At 53.0% G+C, this 23,715-nt stretch overlaps 1 protein-coding gene across 1 annotated transcript in view; it reads left to right on the forward strand.

The window, feature by feature from the left end:
- Positions 1-1,088: 1,088 nt before the first annotated feature.
- The window catches only part of RGS5 (regulator of G protein signaling 5), an 81,731-nt gene continuing 59,104 nt past the window's right edge, over positions 1,089-23,715 (forward strand). Inside the window, exon 1 of the mRNA XM_050963428.1 lies at positions 1,089-1,191. Within this exon, the coding sequence (XP_050819385.1) occupies positions 1,148-1,191 (44 nt within the window). The 5' untranslated portion in view covers positions 1,089-1,147. The remainder of the gene's footprint in view (positions 1,192-23,715) is intronic.

Raw genomic sequence — 23,715 nt, forward strand, 5'->3', positions numbered from 1 at the left:
GACATCCCTGAAAAATCTTAAGGGCACACAAACCATCTTCCAGCCTTCAGATCTGGTTAACTGATCTTACTCCAGTGAAATAAATTGGTCTTCATGTGCTTGTTTGGGGAACATAACATGAACAGCAGAGCCCCTTGGCTTAACATTCCCTAACACAGGGGTGGGCAAACTATGGCCTCCAGGCCAGATCTGGTCCATCAGAGCTTTTAATCCAGCCCATGAGATTGTCACCCCCACGGTGCCATGGGCCCTGCACCACTCCCAGAAGCGACCAGCACCACGTCCCTGCGGCCCCTGGGGGAAGAGGGGTGGGGAGAGGGCTTCCATGCACTATCCTAGCCTGCAGGCACCACACCCAGCAGCTACCATTGTTTGGGAACAGGGAACCACAGCCAATGGGAGCTTTGGAGGAGGTACCCGCAGGCGAGGGCCATGCGCAGAGCCATCTACCCCCCCCCCATCCCAGGTTCTGCAGGGATGTTGTACTGGCCACTTCTAGGAGTGGTGCACTGTGGCGTGGGACCAGAGCAGGCAGGGACCCTGTCTTAGCCCTGCTGCACGCCACTGCCATCCCGGAGACACTCCAGGTAAGCGGCACTGGGCCGGACCTGGCACCCTGAATCCCTCCTGCACCCCAGCATCCCTGCTGCACCCCTCCTGCATCCCAATCCCCTGCCCTGAGCCCCCTGCTGCATCCCCACCTTAACCCCCTGCCCTGAGCCCCCTCCTACACCCACACCCTTCTTGCATCCCAATCCCCTGCCCTGAGCCCCCTTGTATACCCCACACCCATCCTGCACACCCACTCCTTTCTCTGAGCTCCTTACAGCACACGGCACTCCCCCACCCCGCAGTCCCTCCTGCCAGCCCTACATTCATGGCCCTGCATGCAATTTCCCCACCCAGATGTGGCCCTTGGTCCAAAAAGTTTGCCCACCCCTTCCCTAGTGTCTGCTGAGCCCTGTCTGCTCCGCAGCTGAGATTACTCTGTGGGGTGTGATTGGAGTGTCTGGCTCCGCTCCAGGGCAGAGAGCGCCTCTATATATGCTGGGAGAGGGGAAAGCTGCATCACAGAGAGAAGTGGAGCCGCCTCGACCTGCCTTCTCCCACGGTCTGCTCAAAGCTGAGGAAATAACCGCTTGACAAAATGTGCAAAGGATTAGCTGCCTTGCCACACACATGTCTGGAAAGGTGAGAACAATGGGTGTTTGTGCAGAAGACAAGATGGTTGTTGATTTACAGGCAAGATTGCTTCAATTTCTTAAATTAGATGGGGCATTTAAACATGTAAATACTTAGCCCGGTGTTGTGTTGGAAGGCAACGCGTGAGGCAAGGTCCTGCATGCCGCCCTGTCCAACACAAAGGACAGTTACAGCATGAAAGAGAAAAGCAGGTATCAGTATTGTTCCAAAGAGCAGCGGGAGGGTGTCTTTCCCTGTAAGTTGCTCTGACTGTTATCTGGGCCGCAGGGGCCCGGTGCAAGGCAGCGGCAGCCCGGACCCCCGACCTCGCACCTCCGCCGCGCGGGGCGGGGTGGCTGCTGTCCCGGGCACTGCGGGGCTGGGCGACTGCCACGTACCGGAGCAGGCCGGCACCTCTGGCCCCTGAGCTCGCGCTGCAGGCGGGCGGCTGCCCTGGACTCCGAAGGGCAGCCAGCTTCCCCGGACCTTTGAGTTCACTGGGCCTGCCGGTGCCGGCTGCCCTGGCCACTGCCCTAGGAGCTCGCGTAGCCGCGAGGGGGCTGTCCCGGTCCCGGAGTTCGCGGGGAGTCTGGGCTGTACTGCCGTTTGGCTGGATCCTGAGCTGGCTTGTGCTCACACTGAGCGAATAGAGGTGTCAGTGAGAGACCACACAGGTAACTCTGCAGGCTTGTGCTTCAAGAAATACCACACTTAAATGCGCTGCTGTAGTGAAGATACTACCTATGCAGACAGGAGGACTTTCACTTCTCCCATCGGCTTAGGTGCCCCTCTTCCCCAAGAGGCGGGTGCTAGGGACTGTCTACAGCTGGGCTAGGTCAGTTTAACTGCGTCACTCAGAAATGTGGATTTTCACACCCCTGAGCTATGGAATTATACCATCCTCATTTCCTAGTGTAGACCTCAGTATATTCACAATTCCTGCCTGCTTCCTCCTTGCTATAGGGCGGCATTCACTTGTGCTGGCCAAGGCTACCAACAAATGTCCCCACTCTTCATACATGTGCAGGGAGCAGACCTACCTCATTGAGCAGAAGGTAACAAAAGTTCAAACCAGTCCCTGACCCTACCCACACAGTTTCTGTGGGAAGTGGGGGGGTCAGCAGGTGTGCAGCTGACTGTGACAGGACAAGGCTGGGCAGCTTGTGCAAGGGTACCAGGCTAGTGCTCACTCTTTCTGCCTCCCTTGCACAGACATCTTGTACAGCTTGCAATCTAGCTCTGAATACAGAGCACTAACCCTGCATCTGGAACAACCTGAGAAAGCAACAGTTACACTAGTGAACTGGCCAGCTACATATTACCTGGTCAAACACATGAATCTTTACAAAGGGTTTCTGTTCACAAGCCCTAACTGCAGATCTGGAGCTAGGCTATTTAGATCGGGGAGGATTGGGTCTATTGTGTAAATAACTGGAGATACTGAATGAATTGGTGGATCTATATGTGCCAAGTCTGCTGTTTCCCCTGTAGATTTGTGACCCATTATACAGGACTAGAGACACGAGACAAAGATATATATGCTTTTTGTGAAGCCAGGCTTAGTGCAATGATCTCATGAGATCAGAATGTGATTTGTGGCTGTTAAGAAATAGCCTTGCTCTAAATGTTTCAAAGTCCTCTCCTGTTTCCTGGATTTCTCTCAAAATGTGCATTATCGAAATCCACAGTCCCCAGCACCTCTGACAAGGCACAGTTCTTATTCAGCTATTTCAGAGTTTTTTGTTGTTTTTAATAGCCACTTCTCTGAGATTTCTCATTCTATCCTAGTTGAGGTACTTCACACTTGCTATGAGAACTTCTAGGGGCCACATTAGAATTTTCCAGATTGCTCCCTGATGTCAGAGAGAAAATACTTTTACAGAGAAAGACAGGCTGGATTTGCAGGTCCCTGGCTAGAAAGTGCCTATCTTAGCTGCATAAGCTGGGAATTTCAGAAGCTCTAAGGGATGTCAGAGCACAAATCACAGGGACCCCTGCACCAAGTCACTTGGTGTTGGGAAAATCCAACCCCTCATTACTAGTTCTTCTAAGAACCCCCAGGGCAGAGCTGTTGCAAATGGCTGACTTGCTCCATTTCCTTCTAACATGTTTGTGATTAATTAAGAAACAACTGCACTAATAGGTGTTCTATGTGCACGCATACATGTTGTGACAAAGTTCCTCCTCTACCTTGGTGGGTCCTGCGCTTATTGGCAGATTTGCTCACCTCAGTGATCTTCCCCCACAGTCTGGATCAACTCCTCCTGTGTCTGATCAGGAGTTGGGAGGAACCCAGGCCCGCCCTCTACTCCAGGTTCCAGCTCAGGGCCCTTTGGATTTGCAGCTGTCTATAGTGCCTCTTGTAACAGCTGTGTGACAGCTACACCTCCCTGGGCTATTTCCCCAAAGCCTTCTCCAAAAACCTACTTTATCCTCACCACAGGACCTTCCTCCTGGTGTCTGATAACATTTGTACTCCTTAGTCCTCCAGCAGCACACCCTCTCAGTCTCAGCTCCTTGTGTCTCTTGCTCCCAGCTCCTCACATGCACTTCCTCTCCTCTGGCTCCTCCCCATCTGACTGTAGAGAGCTCCTTTCAAAACCCAGGTGCCCTGATTAGCCTGCCTTGGTTGGCTGCAGGTGTTCTAAACAGCCTGTCTGCCTTAATTGGTTCTAGCAGGTTGCTGATTACTCTAGTGCAGCCCCTGCTCTGCTCACTCAGGGAGCAGAAGCCTGCTTCTCCTGGGGCCAGAGATCTCTCTTCTGCCACTCTGCTGTAGAGGAAGGAGGGAGGGGGCTGCTGCTGCTGTTCCTGCTGGGTGCTGGGCCCTCGCTGCTGCTGTTTCTGCTGCTGCCCCTGCTCCTGCTGCTTCCCTGGCTGGGCTAGACACCACCACCCACCCCTCTCTCTGCTGTCTGTTTGCTGGCTGGCTGGTGGTTCCCCCCCACCTCAGTTACTGCTGTTATTCCACCTACAACCCCTTGGGGGGGGGGCTGCTGGCCTGCTTCCCAGAGAGGAGGGGAGTGAGGGACCCCAGCTCTTGTTGCTGAGACCACCACCCTCTGAGCGGGGGTCCCTCCTGCCTGGACGCCAGACCACTACCACCTGGAGCTGCTGGGCCTACTGTGGATGTTGCTAGGGAGCTGTTGGTGCCCGGAGAAGGAGAGGAAGGAGAAGAGGACCGCCTGCTGCTGGAGACAGTATGAAGACCACTGTGGAGGGGGCTTTTCTGGACTGAGTCTTTTTCAAACTGTGCTCTTGTGGTGGGGGTTTGGACTGTGTCTGCTGGGGCACCAGGGGTGTGGCGTGGAGCCTGCCCCCAGTCCATCCGTGTCCCCCTTCGCCCCCACCACCATCGTTGCCCCCTCCACCACCCCCGCTGGCTGTTTTCCTTCTGCTTTGGACTCCTGCCTCTGGGTCTGAGCTGCTCGCCTGGCTCACCACGCCCACTTCCATCATTTGGGCCTGCAGCAGCAGCAGCCAACCATTGACTTTTTGGCACAAGTGCCTGTGGGTGCACCACCTCCCCCCTCATACTGGACTGACCCCCTCCCCTCTGCCACATTTGTCCACCCCACCTATTTCCCTCTGTTGCCTGATAGTTCTGCCCCAGCCCTGTAGCTGTCCCCGTGGTCCCTCTACCCCAATCTCAGCTCGCCCTTTCCCCCCACCCTGTGCTACCCCAGCCCTGATCGGTTCCCCCTCATGCGCCCACGCCCCCTCTCAGGCGCTTGTGCCCTTCCCCATTTGGTTTCTCCTTGTTCACTGCACTCCCCCCTCTGCCGTTGCCCCCCCGCTCCCCTAGTGCAACTGGAGGAGCCGGAACCCCCCTCTGCGTTGGTGCCCTGCACCAATCCCACCCGTAGTCCTTGGTTGCTCCCTACGCCCCTTTAGCCTTCCCCTTCTGGCGCCCTCCTCCCCTGCCTGCAGCCTAGCGGGGAAGGGTGGCCGCCTCCTCTCCTTCCCCTCCCCTCGCTGTTTGTCCCCCTCCCTGCTCTCGTTATGGCAGGGGATGCGGCGGGGGAGACCCCTCGCGATGCTCCCACTACCCCTCCTCCACCTGCCCCCGTGTCCACTGCCCAAGCCTCTACCTCGCCCGCCGCTGCTGATCCCCCTACCACCGCCCCTGCTGGGGCACTGGCAGCAGCAAGTACTGGGGAGACCTCCGTTGCTGCCACGTCTCTCGCCCCTTCTGATTCGGGGGGACCCCCCCAGCCGGTGGGAAGGGTCGGGGTGGGAAGAAGGGTAAGGGCCCCGCTAGAAAGGCCAGGCCCTCCATGGCGGAGACTGCCCGCGTTGCCGCAGCCCCGCTACTGGCTGCGGCGTCCCTCCCCGCTGTTCCCTCCACCAGCTCTGCAGGTGTCCCTCCCCCGGCCCCCAGGGCGTACGCCCAGGTGGCGGCGGCCCGCCCGCCTGCCGCTGCTCCTCCGCCCGCTGCTTCCGCCAACATCTACAGCGGCCGGGGCCCCTTTCCCACTTTGACCAGGAAGCACGGCGTCCATTGCCTCCTGGTGCCCGCCTCGCCCCACGTGGAGACCTACGTGCGGGCGTTGGCCAGGGTAGTGGGGCCCACGGCCATCGTGGCGGCCTCCAAAATGTACGGGAAGGTGGTCTTCTTCCTGGCATCGGAGGCTGCCGCCCAGGAGGCGGTAGAGACGGGCCTGGCGGTGGGGGGCATGTTCGTCCCCCTGGAGCCATTAGAAGACCTGGGGGTTCGCTTGATCTTGACCTCCGTCCCTCCCTTCCTGCCCAATGCCGCCCTGCTGCCCGCCCTTTCTGCCCTGGGACGCCCCATCTCTGTCATCAGCCCTCTCCCCTTGGGCTGCAAGGACCCCGCCCTCCGTCATGTTCTCTCGTTCCGCCGGCAAGTGCAGCTTCAACTGCCGCCGGCGGCGCGTGGCGGAGAGGCGCTCGAGGGGTCCTTTCTGGTCCCTTACCAGGGAGCCCACTACCGGGTGCATTACTCAACGGGGGAGGCCCGGTGCTACCTCTGCCGGGCGATGGGGCACGTCCGGAGGGACTGTCCCTTGGCCCAACACGGAGGAGCGTCCAGGACCCCCGAGCCCCGGCAAGGCGCCGGCCCTGTCATCGCCGGTCCCCCTAGCTGCCCGGCACCCGAAGCTGCCCCTCCTCCTCCTTCTCGGTCCACCTCTGTGGAGGAGGGTGTGGCGGGGCTACCGCCGGCCGTGGGAGAGGGCTCGTCCCAGGGGGAATCCTCCCCGGTTTCTGCTGTCCCACCACTGCCTCCTCGAGTCCCTGAGCCATTGCCCTTGCCCCCCGAGCCGACCCCTGTTAGCCAGCCCCCAGATGATGCCATGGAGGGCTGGTCCTTAGTGCAGGGGAAGCGGGGCAAGCGGAAGGCTCAAGTTTCTTTACATACTTCGGATTCGGAGGCCCCCCGGAAGAGCAGGAAGGGGGGCGCCGATGTCGAGTCTTCCGCCTTGTCCCCTGATGACTCCCAGTTTGTGGTGCCGGCTGGGGATGCCGTGGCAGCACCGGAAGGTGACACCGCCCCTCCTCCGGGGTCCCTTCCCGTGGATGCCCCCGAGGGAGCCTCTCTCGCCCCCTGCCCACTTGGCGCCTCTGAGAGCGCCGTGGTGGGTATCGCCTCGGGTGCTGGCGGGGAGGGCCCTGGGGTGGTGGACTGTGATCTCCCTCCCATCTACGCAGAAATCGAGGCCCTGGGTTTGACCCCGGTCACGCAGGGGGAGGACGACCCTCTGCCGGCGGGCCTCGATCTGGGCGACCTCACTACATCCCCCCTGTCCCTGGGTTCCCTTCCCCTACCCGCTGTCTCTGCTCCCACCTCTGGGGGTCCCCTGGAATCTTCCCTCGACTCGGCTGTGGGTGGCACTCTGTTGGCAGCTGCCGAGCCCCTTGGGGCGACGGCCAGTGCCCCGCTGCCGAGACCCGCTTCCCAGGGGGTGTCCCTCTTGGGTGTGGAGGACCCGCCCTCCTTCCTCAGCGGGGACCCCATTGACCACCATCTCTCTCTGGGTGCCGAGGCTGCCGCACGTGCCACAGTGGCTGAGCCCGGCATCGTTAGGGGTCCCCTGCCCACTTCCCAGATCCTTGAGCCTGGCCAGGAGGAGCCACCTTCTGGCGTCTCACCTATGGAGGCTCCGGATCCTGCCTCTACCTCCTTCCCGGATTCTCTCCCTGATCCCCGCCCTACTCCTGTTGGCTCTGTCCTTGTCCCCCCCACTTCCTGTGACGCCAGTGCCGCCCCTGGCAATACCTCCCAGGGAGCGGGTTCACTAGTTCTTTCCTGTCCCGACCCCCCAAGGGCTGCTGTTCTCCTTCCACCGCCCCTTCTTGAATCCGAGAGCGGGGCGGGTCATGTGGCGTCGGTCCATCTGCTGCCACGTTGGGGATCTGCCCCCTGCCTACCCGCCTTGGTGGGCCACGGGGCTGTGACGGGGGCCCCACTGGGGGCCAGTCATCGATCAGTGACCCCACCCCCCCATGCGCTGAGGGAGGAGCTGCGGGAGTTCCTTGAGGACGTCCGTGGCTCCCGGAACAAAGTCCATCTTGCGCTCCAGCGGTGGGGGGATTTCCATCAGGTCCTCCGGGCCGCGAGGGCCCTCATGGGGGAGGGTAGGAGGACCGGGAAGCAGGCCGCCGCGGCCTACCGGCGGGTCCGTGTCTTCCGTGACTCCTTACTCACCTTCGGGGTTGGTCACGGATTGCTGCGTGGCCTGCCGGAGGCCGTGGGCGTGTCTGCCAGCGAGGATCCCCCCCAGCCCTCCTCATGGCGCCGATCATCCTTGCCACCTTAAACACTCGAGGCTGTAGGATGGGTCTCCGCAGGAGCCAGGTGCTCTCCTTCCTCCGGGAGGGGGGGTACTCTGTGGTTTTCCTGCAGGAGACCCATACGGATCCGGCCGCTGAAGCTAGCTGGCGGCTGGAGTGGGGGGATGGGGCCTACTTTAGCCACTTCTCTGTCTGCGCGGCTGGAGTGGCGACCCTGTTCTCCCCCGACCTACGGCACGAGGTGCTAGGGGTCGCCGAGGCTGTGCCGGGTCGCCTGCTGCACCTCCAGGTCCGCATGGAGGGGCTTGTGGTTCATCTCGTCAACGTTTACGCCCCGACATCGGCCCCGGAGAGGCTCCGTTTTTATCAGCAGGCATCCACCTTCCTTGGCTCCCTGGACCCTCGTGAGTGCCTGGTCCTGGGAGGGGATTTTAACACCACCCTCGAGGAACAGGACCGCTCGGGGACCGAGCAGTGCCCGGCAGCTGCGGACGTCCTCCGGGAGATTGTCGACCGCCACTCCCTGGTGGACGTCTGGCGCGACCACCACCCAGACGACGTCTCGACGTTCACCTTCGTCCGGGTGGAGGCCCATCGGTCGTGCCACTCCCGGCTGGACCGTATTTACCTGTCACGTTTCCACCTTTCACGGGCCCACTCCTCCAGCGTTCGGCCGGCCCCCTTTTCGGATCACCACCTTGCCACCGTGACGGCCTCTCTCTGCGCGGAGAGGCCGGGGCCGGCCTATTGGCACTTTAATAATAGTTTGCTGGAGGATGCGGGCTTCGTGGCGTCCTTCCGGGAGTTCTGGCTGGCCTGGCGAGGGCAGAGGCATGCCTTTTCCTCGGCGCGGCGGTGGTGGGATCTGGGGAAGGTGCGCACCAGGCTCTTCTGCCGTGACTACACTCGGGGTGCCAGCCGACGGAGGGATGCGGCGATAGGGCAGTTGGAGCGGGAGGTCTTGGAGCTGGAGAGGCGTCTGGCCGTCAACCCCGCGGATCCATCCCTCTGCGGAGCGTGCCGGGAGAAGCGGGAGGAGCTCCGGGCCCTCGAAGACCATCGGGCCCGGGGTGCTTTTGTTCGATCCCGCATCCACCTCCTTCGGGAGATGGATCGCGGCTCCTGCTTCTTCTACGCCCTGGAGAAAAGGAGGGGGGCCAAGAAGCACGTCACCTGCCTCCTGGCGGAGGACGGCACCCCCCTCACGGATCCGGCGGAGATGTGCCAGAGGGCCAGGGCCTTCTACGCCACTCTTTTCTCCCCGGATCCGACCGATCCTAACGCTTGCAGAGTGCTCTGGGACGGGCTCCCGACGGTCAGCACGGGCGACCGGGACCGGCTAGAGCTGCCTCTCACTCTGGCCGAGTTCTCGGAGGCCCTCCGTCACATGCCCACCAATAAATCTCCGGGCTTGGACGGGCTGACCGTGGAGTTCTACCGCGTGTTCTGGGACGTCCTCGGCCCAGACCTGGTCACTGTCTGGGCTGAGGCTTTGCATAGCGGGGTCCTCCCTCTCTCGTGCAGGCGAGCCGTGCTGGCCTTATTGCCGAAGAGGGGGGACCTCCGCGACTTACGGAATTGGCGTCCCGTCTCGCTCCTCAGCACGGACTACAAAATTGTTGTGAAGGCCATCTCGATGTGGCTAGGGTCCGTGCTGGCGGACGTGGTCCATCCAGACCAGACCTACACCGTCCCGGGCCGCAACATCTTTGATAACTTGTATCTGGTCCGGGACCTTCTGGAATTGGGGTGCAGGGATGGTCTGTCGTTCGCCCTCCTGTCCCTGGATCAGGAGAAGGCGTTCGACCGGATGGATCACGGGTATCTCCTGGGCACTCTGCGAGCGTTCGGCTTCGGACCCCTGTTTGTGGGTTTTCTGCAGGTGCTGTACGCTTCTGCGGAGTGTCTGGTCCGGCTCAACTGGACCCTGACTGAGCCGGTCAGCTTCGGGCGGGGAGTGCGGCAGGGGTGCCCCCTCTCGGGCCAGCTGTACGCTCTGGCGATCGAGCCCTTCCTCTGTCTCCTCCGCAAGAGGTTGACGGGGTTGGTGCTTCAGGAGCTGGGGCTGCGGCTGGTCCTGTCGGCATATGCTGACGATGTGCTCCTCGTGGTCCAGGACCCGGGCGACTTGGCGCGGGTGGAGGCTTGCCAGGCTGTGTACTCGGCGGCCTCCTCCGCCCGGGTCAACTGGGTCAAGAGCTCTGGCCTGGTGGTCGGGGACGGGTGGCAGGCGAGCTCCCTCCCACCTGCGCTTCAGGCCATCCGGTGGAGCGCGGGTCCGCTGCTCTATCTCGGCGTTTACCTTTCTGCCACGCATCCGTCTCCGCCGGAGAACTGGCAGGATTTGCAGGGCAGGGTGACGGAGCGGCTCTGGAAATGGACAGGACTACTCCGGTGCCTCTCCCTTCGGGGGAGGGCACTGGTGCTTAATCAACTGGTCCTGTCCATGCTCTGGTACCGACTCAACACCCTGGTCCCGGCCCCGGGTTTCCTGGCCAACCTCCGGACGGTGATTCTGGAGTTCTTTTGGCCGGGGACGCACTGGGTCTCTGCAGGGGTCCTCCACCTGCCCCTGGAGGAGGGGGGGCAGGGCCTGAAGTGCTTACGCGCTCAGGTCCATGTCTTCCGCCTCCAGGCCCTGCAGAGGCTCCTGTTTGGTGCGGGTAGTCCGGCGTGGAGCGTATTGGCGCACGCCTTCCTCCGCCGCTTCCGAGGGCTCCGATACGACCGGCAGCTCTTTTACCTCCATCCGAGAGGTCTTCCGCGAGACCTCTCCGGGCTGCCGGTCTTCTACCAAGACCTCCTCCGGACCTGGAAGCTCTTTTCAATGACCAGGTCCGTGGCGGCCACCGTGGGGGTTGACCTCCTCGCGGAGCCCCTGCTACACAATCCCCAGCTTCGTGTGCAGGTGGCGGAGTCCCCCACGGTGTGCCAGAGGTTGGTCTCGGCGGGAGTCACCAGGGTCGGAGACCTCCTGGACTATGACCGGGGAGACTGGCTGGATCCCCTGACGCTCGCTCAGCGCATGGGGTTCTCCAGACCTCGTACTCCCCAGCGCGTACTTCAGGAGGTGAAGGCCGCTTTACTGCCCGCTGCTCGGGCTTACCTCGACCGGGTCCTGCGAGAGGGCACGCCCCGCCCACCCTCCACCCCAGGCCCCGTGGACATTTTTATCGGGCCCCTGCCCCGTGGACCCGATCGGCCCCCTCACCCTTTCACTGCCAGCCGGCTGCATGATCTGCAGCCGGTTTTGTTCCAGACCACGCCACGGAAACATCTGTACTCGCTCGTGCTCCATACCCTTCACTACCTCACCCTCGCGTCCCGCCCCAATACCAAATGGCGGGACCTCCTGCCGCCTCTCGAGGGTGAGGAGCCCCAGTGGGCCAGCTTGTACTCTGCCCTGGTCCCGAGGCCCGCCGGGGATATCAGTTGGCGGCTCCTTCATGGAGCCGTGAGCACGGGCGTGTACTTGGCGCGGTTCACATCTGTCCCTAGCACCTGCCCTTTCTGTGGTGAGAAGGAGACCTTGGCACACGTTTATTTGGAGTGCGCCAGGTTGCAGCCCCTGTTCCAGCTCCTCCTGAATATTTTCCTGCGTTTTTGGTTGCACTTTTCCCCTCACCTTTTTATCTACACGCTCCCCATCCGTGGCCCCACGAAGTCGCGGGATCTCCTTCTCAACCTCCTCTTGGCCCTGGCCAAACTGACCATCTACAACACCAGGGAGAGGAGGTTGGCCGACGGGATTTCCTGCGACTGTGGGACCTATTTCCGTTCCTCCGTCTGCTCTCGCATCCGGGCAGAGTTCCTCTGGGCGGCGTCCACTGGCTCCCTTGACGCCTTCGAGGAGCAGTGGGCATTGTCCGGGGTTCTCTGCTCGGTGTCCCCATCGGGTTCCCTTCGTTTAGCCCTATGACCTCACTCCCGATCCTGTTTTTTTTTCATTAGTTGTCCCCCGTAATTATTTGGTGTCCCAGACCTGTGGGTCCTCCCCTTAGGCTGGGGGAAGGCCCTTTAGAAGTGGGCGGGCTTCGCCCGCCCACCCCCGCTGGATGCCAATAGGACCAGTATATTTGCCTTCTACCAGACTCCTGCACCCCACTGGCCTCGGTCTGTCACAGTATGAACAGATTGTAGCACTAATATTGGTAATATGTAATAGGAAGTCCTCTCCCCTCATATGGCACTGGTCAGACATTCTAGACTCTCTATACTTGTGTGTAATTTTCTCCCCATACGAGGGGTCAGTTACACTGTAACTTTAAAATACCTCTGATGATTTGTGCAAGTATCTATAGTTTAAGAAACTGTGCTCTCAGTTTTCTGCATGAAGGAGTGCTGACCCTGGGCTCACCATGCTCTGGGACAGTCTTTAAAACTAACAGCTAACAAATAGACTCTTGTAGGGTAGGGACTCCTCCACTTACCAAATAATTAACACAAATCTGATGCAAATTTGCTGTCCATTTTGTTTTTGCTAGGAGATTTTGTATGAATGTAGCTGCAGCTTAAATCTATCCATCCCCCTTTACACAAGTGTAAATGACAACATAGGGACACATTCTCATATACAAACAAGTTCTTTTTTCACAACTCTGGCAGTGTCAAGGGGCCTTAAACTGGGCTGGCCTTACCATGAAGCAAACTGAGGTGGCCACTTCAGGTGCCAGACTAGGGGAGGGCGCCACTAGGACCCAGAGTATAGAAAATTGTGTCGTCTGCTGGTGCACATGTATTCTTTCTGCTCTAGATGCACAGAGATGGTGCAGTGCTGTGCTGGAGGAAGGATGGCACAAGAGAATTAACAGGCAGGCAGGAGAAAAGGTGACAGGAAATAACAGAAAGCAGCAGGAGCTGCAGGGAAAGAGACAAGGCAGAGGAGCCTCTTATGTACCTCTCTAGCACCCCCAGAAAGAGCCTGGACTGATTAACACCAGCTTCACAGGGAGCTTCCTGTTTTCTGCTGCTTCCTTGAACCCACTTAAGGAGAACAGGCAATCAACTGAAGTAGTAGGTGCCAGTTAGGCCTTTAAGACGCTGATATGTTCTCTCACTCGGGCCCTGCTACCAGCCTGCTTATTTGTCCCCTTCAGCTGAGTGTTGGGAGCCACTATAGCTGGCACAGAACAGCAGTCATGAGGGAAAGAAGAAAACGCCTCTCTAGGGCAGCATTCAGAAAAAGAAAGCAAGCAAAGAAAGCTTTTCAGTCTAAGCAGGAAGGAGCTCTCCTGAGATACATAGACACAAATGTTCATGGTGAGCCTTCTGGCCCCAGGGAGGATTTGAGTGGTGAGGAGATGCCTGATCTTCCAATTAGTCAGAATGCAGGTGACCTGGCAGCTACTGCAGCATCCATATCACCATCTCAAATAGGTGACCAGACTGCAAATGTGAAAAATCGGGAGGGCGGTGGGGGGTAATCTGAGTCTATATAAGAAAAAGACCCAAGAATCTGGACTCTCTCTGTAAAATCGGGACACCTGGTCACCCTAAATGAATCTAACTGTGCATATTCCTGAAGAAAAGTATAGATCAGAGAAGATCGTGGTGGAGGCGTAAGAAACAGCTGCTGCTGTTTAGTTCCTTGAGTCTAGGTGATCCAGGACTGTGGATCCACTTGAGCAGTAGTCTGAGGAACTTCCTTGCACTGCAGGAACCATAGCAAGTGAAAAACTTCATGTTCCCCAAAAACAATGAAAATAGAAGTTTCCATCCAACCCATTACTGGCATGAAATCCCCAATGGTGACAAAGTGGAGAGGCCATGGCTTATGTACTCAAAATCCCAGAATGCTGCATACTGTTTTTGTTGCAAACTCTTCCAGTCTAATGTTCCAGCCACATTCGGTTCCACAGGAACAAAGGACTGGAAAAATCTAGCTAGAAATCTGTTATGCCATGAAAAGGCAGCAAATCACCAGAGAGCATTCCAGAGGTGGAAAGAGCTTGAGATGAGACTAAGATTAAAGGCCACCATTGATGATCAGCATCAAAAGAAGATTGCATCAGTCTCTCTTTACTGGCAAAATGTTCTGAAAAACTCATTGCCATTGTGAGAAAGCTTGCTACCCAAAACCCAGCATTTTGTGGCAGCACTTCAGATGAGCTGCATGTGCCAAACCATGGAAACTTCCTTAAAATTGCGGAGCCGATGGCTGAGTTTGATGCTGTACTGCAGGAGCATCTAGGAGTCGTCACCACCCAAGAAATATACACACACTGCTACCTTGGAAAAACAATTCAAAACGAGATCACACAGTTACTGGCAACAAAAGTCAAACAGAAGATCGTGGTAGATCTGAAGTCAGCAAGATATTACTGTTAGTCTAGATTGCACACCTGACATCAGCCATACAGAACAAATGACTTTAATGGTACGTTTTGTAACAACAACAGAACCTAGTGAAAATGTCCCTGCAGTGGTGACTGTCAGAACATTTTCTAGAATTTATGGACATTGATGATACTAAAGGAGCTGGTACGACAAATGTACTTCTTAAAAAGCTGGAAGATACGGGAATTGTGATAGCTGACATGAGAGGTCAGGGCTACAATAATGGTGCCAACATGAGAGAAAAGAACAGAGGAGTGCAGACGTGGATCTAAGCGTTAAACCCTTGAGCTTTTCTTGTCCCATGCAGTTCTCATTCATTGAACTTGGTGGTCAAAATGATGCAGCTTCAGCTTTGTGAGGCTGCTGAATTTTTTTAATGACAGGTTTCAGAGTAGCAGCCATGTTAGTCTGTATCCGCAAAAAGAACAGGAGTACTTGTGGCACCTTAGACTAACATTTATTTGAGCATAAGTTTTGTGGGCTACAGCCCGCTTCATCGGATGCATGTAGTGGAAAATACAGTAGGAAGATATATATACATACACACAGAGAACATGAAACAATGGGTGTTACCATACACACTATAAGGAGATTGATCAGTTAAGGAGAGAAAAAGAACTGTTTGTAGTGGTAATGAAAATGGCCCATTGCCAGCAATTGACAAGGAGATGTAAGAAACTGTGTGTGTGCATGGGGGAGAATAAACATTGGAAAATAATTTTCCCTTTGCCATTTGTGTAATGGCAAAATAAATTTGGGATTTGTATGATATTCCAAAACGCCTCACTACACCTAAAGACGACCTGCACCAGCAATGCAGGGCACTAGAGATAGTGTTGACACATAACATGCACGCTATTGATGCAAGTGATTTGGGTGATGAACTGAAAGCCCTTTCAAGATACATTTCAGCAGTATCAACTCCAAAGGCAGTTTGGAATATATGTGCATAAATAAGATGGCCACCCTCTCTCCAAATGCTTGTGTTGCTCTCCACATACTTCTAGCAGTTGCCAATGGAGAATGCAGCTTCTCCAAGCTGAAGTTAATAAAAACATCTACACTACACAATGACACAGGAGAGGCTAGGTGGCCTCGCAACCATCTCAATAGAGCATGACCTGGCCCAGACTGTGGACCTTCAGGAAGCAGTTCAAGTTTTTGCAACCAAGAAAAGCAGCACAGAAAGCACCACTTCGATTATTCAAACAGATAAAAATGCCAGTGTTTACTATGCAGACGAAAAAGTTACATTTGCTGTTCAGGCATTTGAAAGTTAAGTATTACTTAAAATTTTTGAACAAGGCATTTTAAGTTGTTAGTTCTCCTTTATTGGGCTAGATACCAGAGCAGTACCATGAGAGGAGTAGAACAGGAAGAAGGCAGAATTGAGACCTTTCAAAATTTTGGCCAAGCAAGGGGGTATGGGGGCATCATTTGAGCTCCTTGCCTCAGGTGCCAAAATGCTGTGGGCCAGCTCTGGCCTTAGAGTATAAATGTAACTTAGGACACAGGAACCTCAGTGTAAATGAGAATTGGGAGCATGCTGTGTAAGCCAGTGGAGAATTGGGACTTTGGCCTCTGCCTGATAAGGATTTTCTGGGGACACTTGAAGGGGAAATGATTTTACCATTTTTGAGTATGACTAGAGCATAAAGAATTCTTGTGACGGCTTTTTGAGTAGTGCCACAACCAGCCCCGTGAGAGGTTAGCAGGTTACATAGAGACAGCACTCATTCAACATCAGCACCCTACCTTGGGTCAAAGGAAGCATTTGCCTTGTCTGAGCTGTGAACCTCTGAAAACTGTAATGAGTATGAACAGTAGGATATGGGAAGCATTTTCAAAATGCCTATATGACTTAAGTTTCTAAGTCCCATTTTCAAAGGGGATTCAGGCACTTAAGGGCTCCAACCCAACTGACTTTCAATAGGATAATAGAGCTTTTGAAATATTCCCCTTGATCATTGTGCTTGCCAAGAATAGGCCTAAGGCAAGGAATTGTCGACCTGGGGACCAAGTTTCCTTTTAAAGTGAATTAAATCAAACTGCATTAAGAGGTAGTGCAGATTTAGATCTAGCAAATTTCTCCTGAGCAAACACTTCCCTGTAATAAGTGAACAGTCCTATATTCCCCCACCTTCCTTCCCTAATCTATTTCTCTGTCCCACGCAGAACTCACACCTGTGTTCTTTAGAGTGGAATCTGCTCCCTGTGCAACCATAGACTCATAGCTAATAGCCAGAGCAGACCTTTCACTGGTCAGCTTTGTACCCTCCTCCCTCTTTGAATTGGGTTTACCTTCAGTTCCAGAGCCCATAGAATTCTTAATCACCACAGCAGTCTCCCTGACTTCAGCCCCTATTTCTCCAGGCTCTCTTCTAGAACTCATTTTCCTCTACATTCTACAGTGGGTTTGGTTTCTTGCTTAACTGCCACTTCCCAGCCAGCCAGCAACCTGGACAGTCTCCCTTCCAGCAGGCAAAACACTCCCATCTGCCCAGGGGTGGCTCTAGGGTTTTTGCCACTCCAAGTAGGCCGCCCTCGGCGGTTTGCCTGCGAAGGGTCCACGGGTCCTGCCTGCAGGAGGTCCACCGAAGCCATGGGACCAGCAGACCCTCTGCAGGCAAGCCGCTGAGGGCAGCCTGCCTGCTGCCCTCATGGCACTGGCAGAGCGCTCACCCCCCGTGGCTTGCAGCTCCAAGCATGTGCTTGGCATGCTGGGGCCTGGAGCTGCCCCTGTGCCTGCCCCAAGGGATAGCCACTGCTCAGGAGCTGGTTTTACCTACTCCCATCCTTGTCAGCAAACTGCTTCACAGGGCTGAAGGTGAATTAGAGACATTTCCAGCAATTTCTATAGCTTTGCTCTTTCCCACTAGGACTTCAGCACAAGATTCTTTCTTGCTGCTGACCAACCTCTGGACAGTCTGAGCCCCATTTAAAAAAAATTGTTATTCAGATGAATTAGTGTAGGATTATGAAGGGCCACAGGAACAGTTAATTCAGTTTGCATATTCTCAGTTTCCATGTGCACTTTAGCTAGAGGCAGAAGGATTTTGTAGCCCCCCTATAACAAAAGCTCTGCTATCTCTCCTGACAGTATGTGTCTCTCCTTAACCAGGCCTCTCCTGATCACAAATTTCTGCACCAGTATCTCTGCAGAAAGAACCTTGCCATCTATTCTGACAGCCTTAGAGTGCTTACTGCTTGGCTGTGCCATGGCAACCTTTACAAACCTGTATGATAAGTGACAACTGCCTGAGGTCCCTCTGTGTATCAATATTTCCATGAGTTGCGTGCTGCATGTTCCTATTGAGCACAGGGCATTTATTCTTCAGGTGCTCAGAATTAAGGTATCCCAGATCTCCTGGGATAGCAGAAGAGCCCAGGAGGTGCTGAGGACTAAAGGAGTGAAGTTGGAGAGGTGAGTGTCCAATCTCTCATCCACCTGCCTTCTTCCCAGGGGTAAAGTGGTGACCTTGCTTCCCAAACTTTAACCCCTATGCCTGTGATTTATTCCTACTAGGTGCTTGGGATTGCTCAAATTTATCTTCAAAAGCTGCAAATCCAGTGACTGTTTCCACCTTTTTATCCCATAACACTGTTTTACATCGTTAGACATATTCAGGAACTGTTCCTGAGCAACCAAATCACACATTCCTTCAAAGCTTGTAATACTTTCCCCCTGTTCCTCTCTTGGTTGGTTCACTGGATATATAAACCACATTACTTAATCCAGCCCCTCTCTTAAGGCTTCTAACTTTTACACCTGAAACTTAAAGTTATCAAAAACTGTTTTGAAGGAATTGGTTTTAGTTTACCATAATTGGCATCTTCTTACTGATTATCGCCAGAGCTCTCCCAGTCAATTTTGCAACATGGAGCATACATTGTTTAGTATTTTAATTACTTTTCAGAGGCTATTACATGCTGGACACAACTGCTCCCACTTGTGGAGTTTTGGAGAGGTTGAGCACCCTTGTGGGGGTTCTGGCTCCTCCACTCCATTATGGCCAGGTCATGCTTCATTTCTTTGTCTTTCAGTTCCATGGCTCTCTTGTAAGCCAACTTCTGTCCAGCTGCTTCCACATCAATTTCCATCTGTTTTAATTCCATCTGTGTCTTCTGCCATTTTCCTTTGCTTGAAACCTGTGGAGCACCAGTGTCCTGGTAATTTCACTTTTACTCATTTTATTGTTTTTCCTGTCCTACTTCTCTTACCCAAAATAAGCAAGCAGAAAATAAAGCCAGTAACCGCTTTGTCAGTAGCCACCACATTTGAAACTCACTTAAAAATCAAGTGTCTAAGAGCAATATGCTGTGCACATTATCTTGTGCAACTACACCACTGTGACGGGTTGCCCCCCCTTCAAGATGCTACCTGATGTGCTGAGATACCACTAAGTCCACCTGTTCTGCCAGCATGGGCCCCCTTAGCTTGGCTCAGCAAGACAGGTTATCAAAACTTCTTCTAGGCAGACACACACACAGGCCCAGAACAAGCTGCAGATCAGCTCTGGGAAGACTCAGCTTAAGAGACTGCCCTAGAACTCAGATGTCCACCTCTTTTGGAGTGCAGGCCCAAATGTATATTATCTTGCACTATATAGAAAAATCTATACGATGTAAGACCATAAATTCACCCCCTCCCTCAATGTGGGAGAAGATATGCACAGCTTCTCTTCCCCACCTGCAGATGGAAGTTAATAAAATCTGTTTTGTTCATTAAACCTGATTTATGTAACTATAAAGGCAGATTACTGTTTGCTAAAAAAAAAAAAGCCATGCAGCTTGATTCACTAAAGAAACAGGATACAAAATGTAATTTCTCACCTAGATGTTGAATTTAGGCAGGATGTTGAGTTCTGTAGCTCAGAGTTACAGTTATTATTTGTAGACTGAACCTCTGTTGCAGTCTGGACTCTCTCCTGCTTTTCCTTCAGGTTAGTTCTTTTGTCTCTTCAGGTTCTTTCAGCAGTCCCCTTTGTTGGGTAGGCAGTGAGAGAGAGAGATTAGGAAGAAACAAAAAAGACTGACGATACTAACAGCCCATCAAATTTTGTGGCCTGCTTTCTGGTGTGTCTTCCCAATACACACCCACTTGTAATTATTACATATTTCTGTATCTAAAAGTTAAGAATATGGACTTATACATACAAATTGGATAATTGCATTCAGTAAATCATAACCTTTCCAGTGATATACATGTGCCATCTTAGTTATTTTATAATCATAGAGTAACACCACATGCACATCCATGTGGCAAGAGAAGCCCAGACAGTGCTGTGTCTAAGCCCTCCCCACCATTGCCACAATGTGAGGGCACCTCACAATCCTGTGAGGCACGAATGGTGTCTCAGGGACTAAGTGCCTGGCCCAAGGCTAGGCCAAGGGTCTGTGGCACAGTCAGGAATTAAAACCAGGTCTCAAGTCCAGAGTGTTGGAATTATTTATGATATGATTAATGTCTCATGGTGCCCTAAGTTCTGTTATTAAATCCAAGGGCCAAATTGTATCATACAATTGCTTTAAATGTGTACATCCAACACAGTAACATTCAGAAGCATGTGATCACTACTACTCCAGATGGATCAGACAATAGTCCGCTCATCTTGTTTGCCCCAGCATGATTGGGCTGTATCTGATAAAGAACCTTTACATTCCTGGCTCTTTATTCTCTTCAGCTAATGTGCTTGTGGGGAGAGGGGAGAAAAAACCCACACAAACCAGTTTGAAGCCATTGGTCTTTACTACTTTCCTTCCTCCATAGCCTTCCTTTGTCTCCTCCCCCATCTTCGCTTACCAGATGGACAGTGGGAGTGTTGTTTTTGTTTTTTTTGAGGACATTTTTCTATGTCTTGTTTCAGAGTGGTAGCCATGTTAGTCTGTATCAGCAAAAACAAGGAATACTTGTGGTACCTTACAGGCCAACAAATTTGGGCATAACCCACTTCACCAGATGCATGGAGTAGAAAATACAGTAGGAAGATTTACATACACAGTAAATGAAAAGATGGGGGTTGACTTACCAATTCCAATGAGACAATTCAATTAAAGTGGGCTATAAACAGGAGGAAAAATCAGTTCCAATCTTTGTTCAGGCCTAATTTGATGGTGTCTATTTTGTGAATTAATTCCAGTTCTGCACTCTTGTTGGAGTCTGTTTTTGAAGTTGAAGAATTGCCACTTTTAGGTCTGTTACTGAGTGCTCAGGGAGGTTGAAGTGTTCTCCAACTAGTTTTTGAATGTTATAATTCTTGATGTCTGATTTGTTTTTTTTCTTTTGTATAGACTGTCCAGTTTGGCCAATGTACATGGCAGAGGGGCATTACTACACACCACACAACAAAAACCAGTAATCCAGGAACCAATCCTTGCAACAAATGCTGTTGCCAACTCTGTCCACATATCTATTCAGGGGACATCATCATAGGACCTAACCACATCAGCCACACCATCAGGGGCTCCTTCACCTGCACATCTACCAATGTGTTATATGCCATCATGTGCCACCAGTGCCCCTCTGCCGTGTACGTTGGCCAAACTGGACAGTCTCTATGCAAAATAAACAGACACAAAAACAAGAATTATAACATTCAAAAACCAGTCAGAACGCTTCAACCTCCCTGCACACTCAGACCTAGAAGTGGCAGTTATTGGAATTACTTTGCAACCTGGACATCAAATTAGGCCTGAACAAAGACTGGGAATGGATGGATCATTACAAGAGCTAAAAACTAGTTTCTCCATGCTAATTTTCCCCTACTGTTACTCACACCTTCTTGCCAACTGTTTGAAATGGGCCATCCTGACCACCACTACAAAAGCAATTCTTAATGCACTTTGTGTCTTGTTAGAATTGGTCAGGCAACCCCCATCTCTCTCTTCCTACTGTATTTTACACTCCATGCAGCTGATGAAGTTGGGGTCTAGCCCACAAAAGCTTATGCCCAAATAAATTTGTTAGTCTCAAAGGTGCCACAAGTACTCCTTGTTTTTTCTTGGTCTTGTTACTGCAGCACTTTATTTTATTGGTTACTTTTAGAACCCATTGACTCATCACAGGATTCCATTCTATTAAAGGGACAAAGGCAGGGGAAAGGGTGCCCAGGCCACCCTGGAGTTTGGGTGCACTAGCAGAGTTGGGGCTGCAGCAGCATTGGAGGGAACAGTTGGGGTTCACTGGCAGAGCTGTGGGGGGTTGGGATGCAGGAAGTTTGGCATGCACTGGCAGAGCTGTGGCCTGCAGAGGCATTGGTGTATATGGCTGGGGTGCACTGGCACAGCAGTGGGGTGGAAAGAGGTTGGGTGCACCATCAGAACTGAGGATGCAGGGTGGCTGGGGTACAGTAAGGTTGGGGCATAATAAGGGGTTGGGTTGCACTGGCAGAGCTGGGCAGGAAAGGGGTTTGGGGGTTCAGGTCAGGTGGGATGCAGGCACATTGGGGTGTAGTAGTAGAGCTGAAGGGTACAGGCAGGTTGGCATATAGGGGTGTTGCAATGCACTGGCAAAACTGGGGGGTGCCATGCATCCCTCACAGAGCCCCCAACATCTCTACCTACCCAGCTATCTATTCTCATTTATTCCTTTCCCTGTAACCCTCTGCCCCTTGCTACAGTCTCAAGTCCTTCTCCCACTATTCCCTCACTCCTCCAACCCCTAATAGCCCTCCTCTCCCAGGAAGCAGTCACATGTGTATTTCCACCCCCATACTTTGATTACATTTCCCCAACTTCCACCAATAGAACTGGCACCCATGATTCAAACTGTAGCAACTGCCAGCCATTTAGTCCAAAACTTCTTTTGTCATAGGTGGGGGCTGTGATTCATTCTGCCTTAGTTATGTTAATGGAAGGAAGTTCACAGCCTTCCGGGGTCTGTAATTATATCAGTCATTAGTGCCTCTCAGTTGGACTGACCAGATAGTAAGTGTGAAAAATCAGGACACTTATTTGGTAGGGCAGAGGGAAGGGAGGGTATAGTTGCATATACAAGACAAAACCCCTACTCTCAGTTTAACAGTACAAGGCAGCAGAAGGAAACCATTTGGGGACAGAGGGCTGTAACTCAGGAACCCCTTATTCAAGTCACCCCAACTTTGGAACTCTAGTGCCTGTGTCCCCTAATAAGACACTACATTTCAAAGCAATGTGATTAACCATTAAGTTTTAAAAGCACTTACAAGCATTGATCTTTAGACCATAAAATAGTGGGACTAGAAACCCTCTAGCTACCTCTGTATTAGTGCAGGTGCAGTGTAAAAATTAATTTTTTCCTAGATACCTGTTCTTGAATTGGGTCCCCAGAAGTTTCAAGGGTACCATGCACTACCTGGGATAAAATCCAACAGATTGATGTGATGTGGGTCAACATGGTCTCAGTTTGTTCTCTAGTTCTGGGGAAAAGTCCTAGAAATTTTTAAAATTACTATTTTGAGGGCTTGTATCTCTGGAGTCCCTGGCTCAAATGATTCCAAATTTGGAATATTAACCCTGTCTTATATCCTCTTGAATCACACCAAATTTCAAAGGAATCAGTCTAGGCATATTAATTTTTAGAGGACTTAATGTCCCCTTTAAGCATGTCACAATGCAACTTTAAGTTTCTGCGCCATGATAGCATTATAGATACTGAAATTCCAGCTACAGAACTGTTAGCTACACTGCAGGGACATCATGGGAATGTGCCAGGTGGTTTAATGTTGTGCAGAGTGCTGGCTAGCCTCTGTTCAGTAATGTTGTCATTCCCAAGGGGGCAGGGTAGTGTCACTTAGGTACAGGACATCTGGCACAGCCAGCCAGATGTCTGTGTGCTTGTCTCCACTACGGATGCTACAGCTATGGCACTGCAGCCAAATAGCAAGTGTGAAAAATCAGGATGGGGGGGGTGTGGCAACAGCATGTGTGGGGTAATAGGGTTCTATGTAAGACAAAGCACATAATCATCATGATGGTCCCAATCAAGTTGGGACATCTGGTCACCCTACTGTAGCATACAGCATAGATACTTGCTACAGCTGCAGAAGCAGGTTTTCTGTCACTGGAGTAAACCCACCCCTCCAGAGGCCATAGCTAGGATTGACATGAGTTTCAGGTCTAGACCAGGCCACTGTTAATGGTCTGCAGCCTCTCTCAGGCACACACATGGATGTCTTCCTGCCTGCTACTGAAGCAGTACAGCTGAGCAGACAGGCCCAGGTTCAGGCAGTTGGGCCCCAACTATACCCCTCAAGGGGGGTGAGGGGGATGACTCATGGGCCTACCTAGATAGAGTCAGAGTTCAAGGTCAGAAGGGACCACCAGATCATCATCATGTCGTCTGACCTTCTGTACCTCATAGACCAATTGCATCCCTGAGCACCTGTACACTAAAAAAACCTCAATAACCGAAATTAAAAAAACATCTTACAGCCCACAGGAGACTAGATTAAGTGCCCTACTGCC

Source organism: Gopherus flavomarginatus, chromosome 7, assembly GCF_025201925.1.
Source record: "Gopherus flavomarginatus isolate rGopFla2 chromosome 7, rGopFla2.mat.asm, whole genome shotgun sequence".
In the NCBI taxonomy this organism is placed as follows: domain Eukaryota; kingdom Metazoa; phylum Chordata; order Testudines; family Testudinidae; genus Gopherus; species Gopherus flavomarginatus.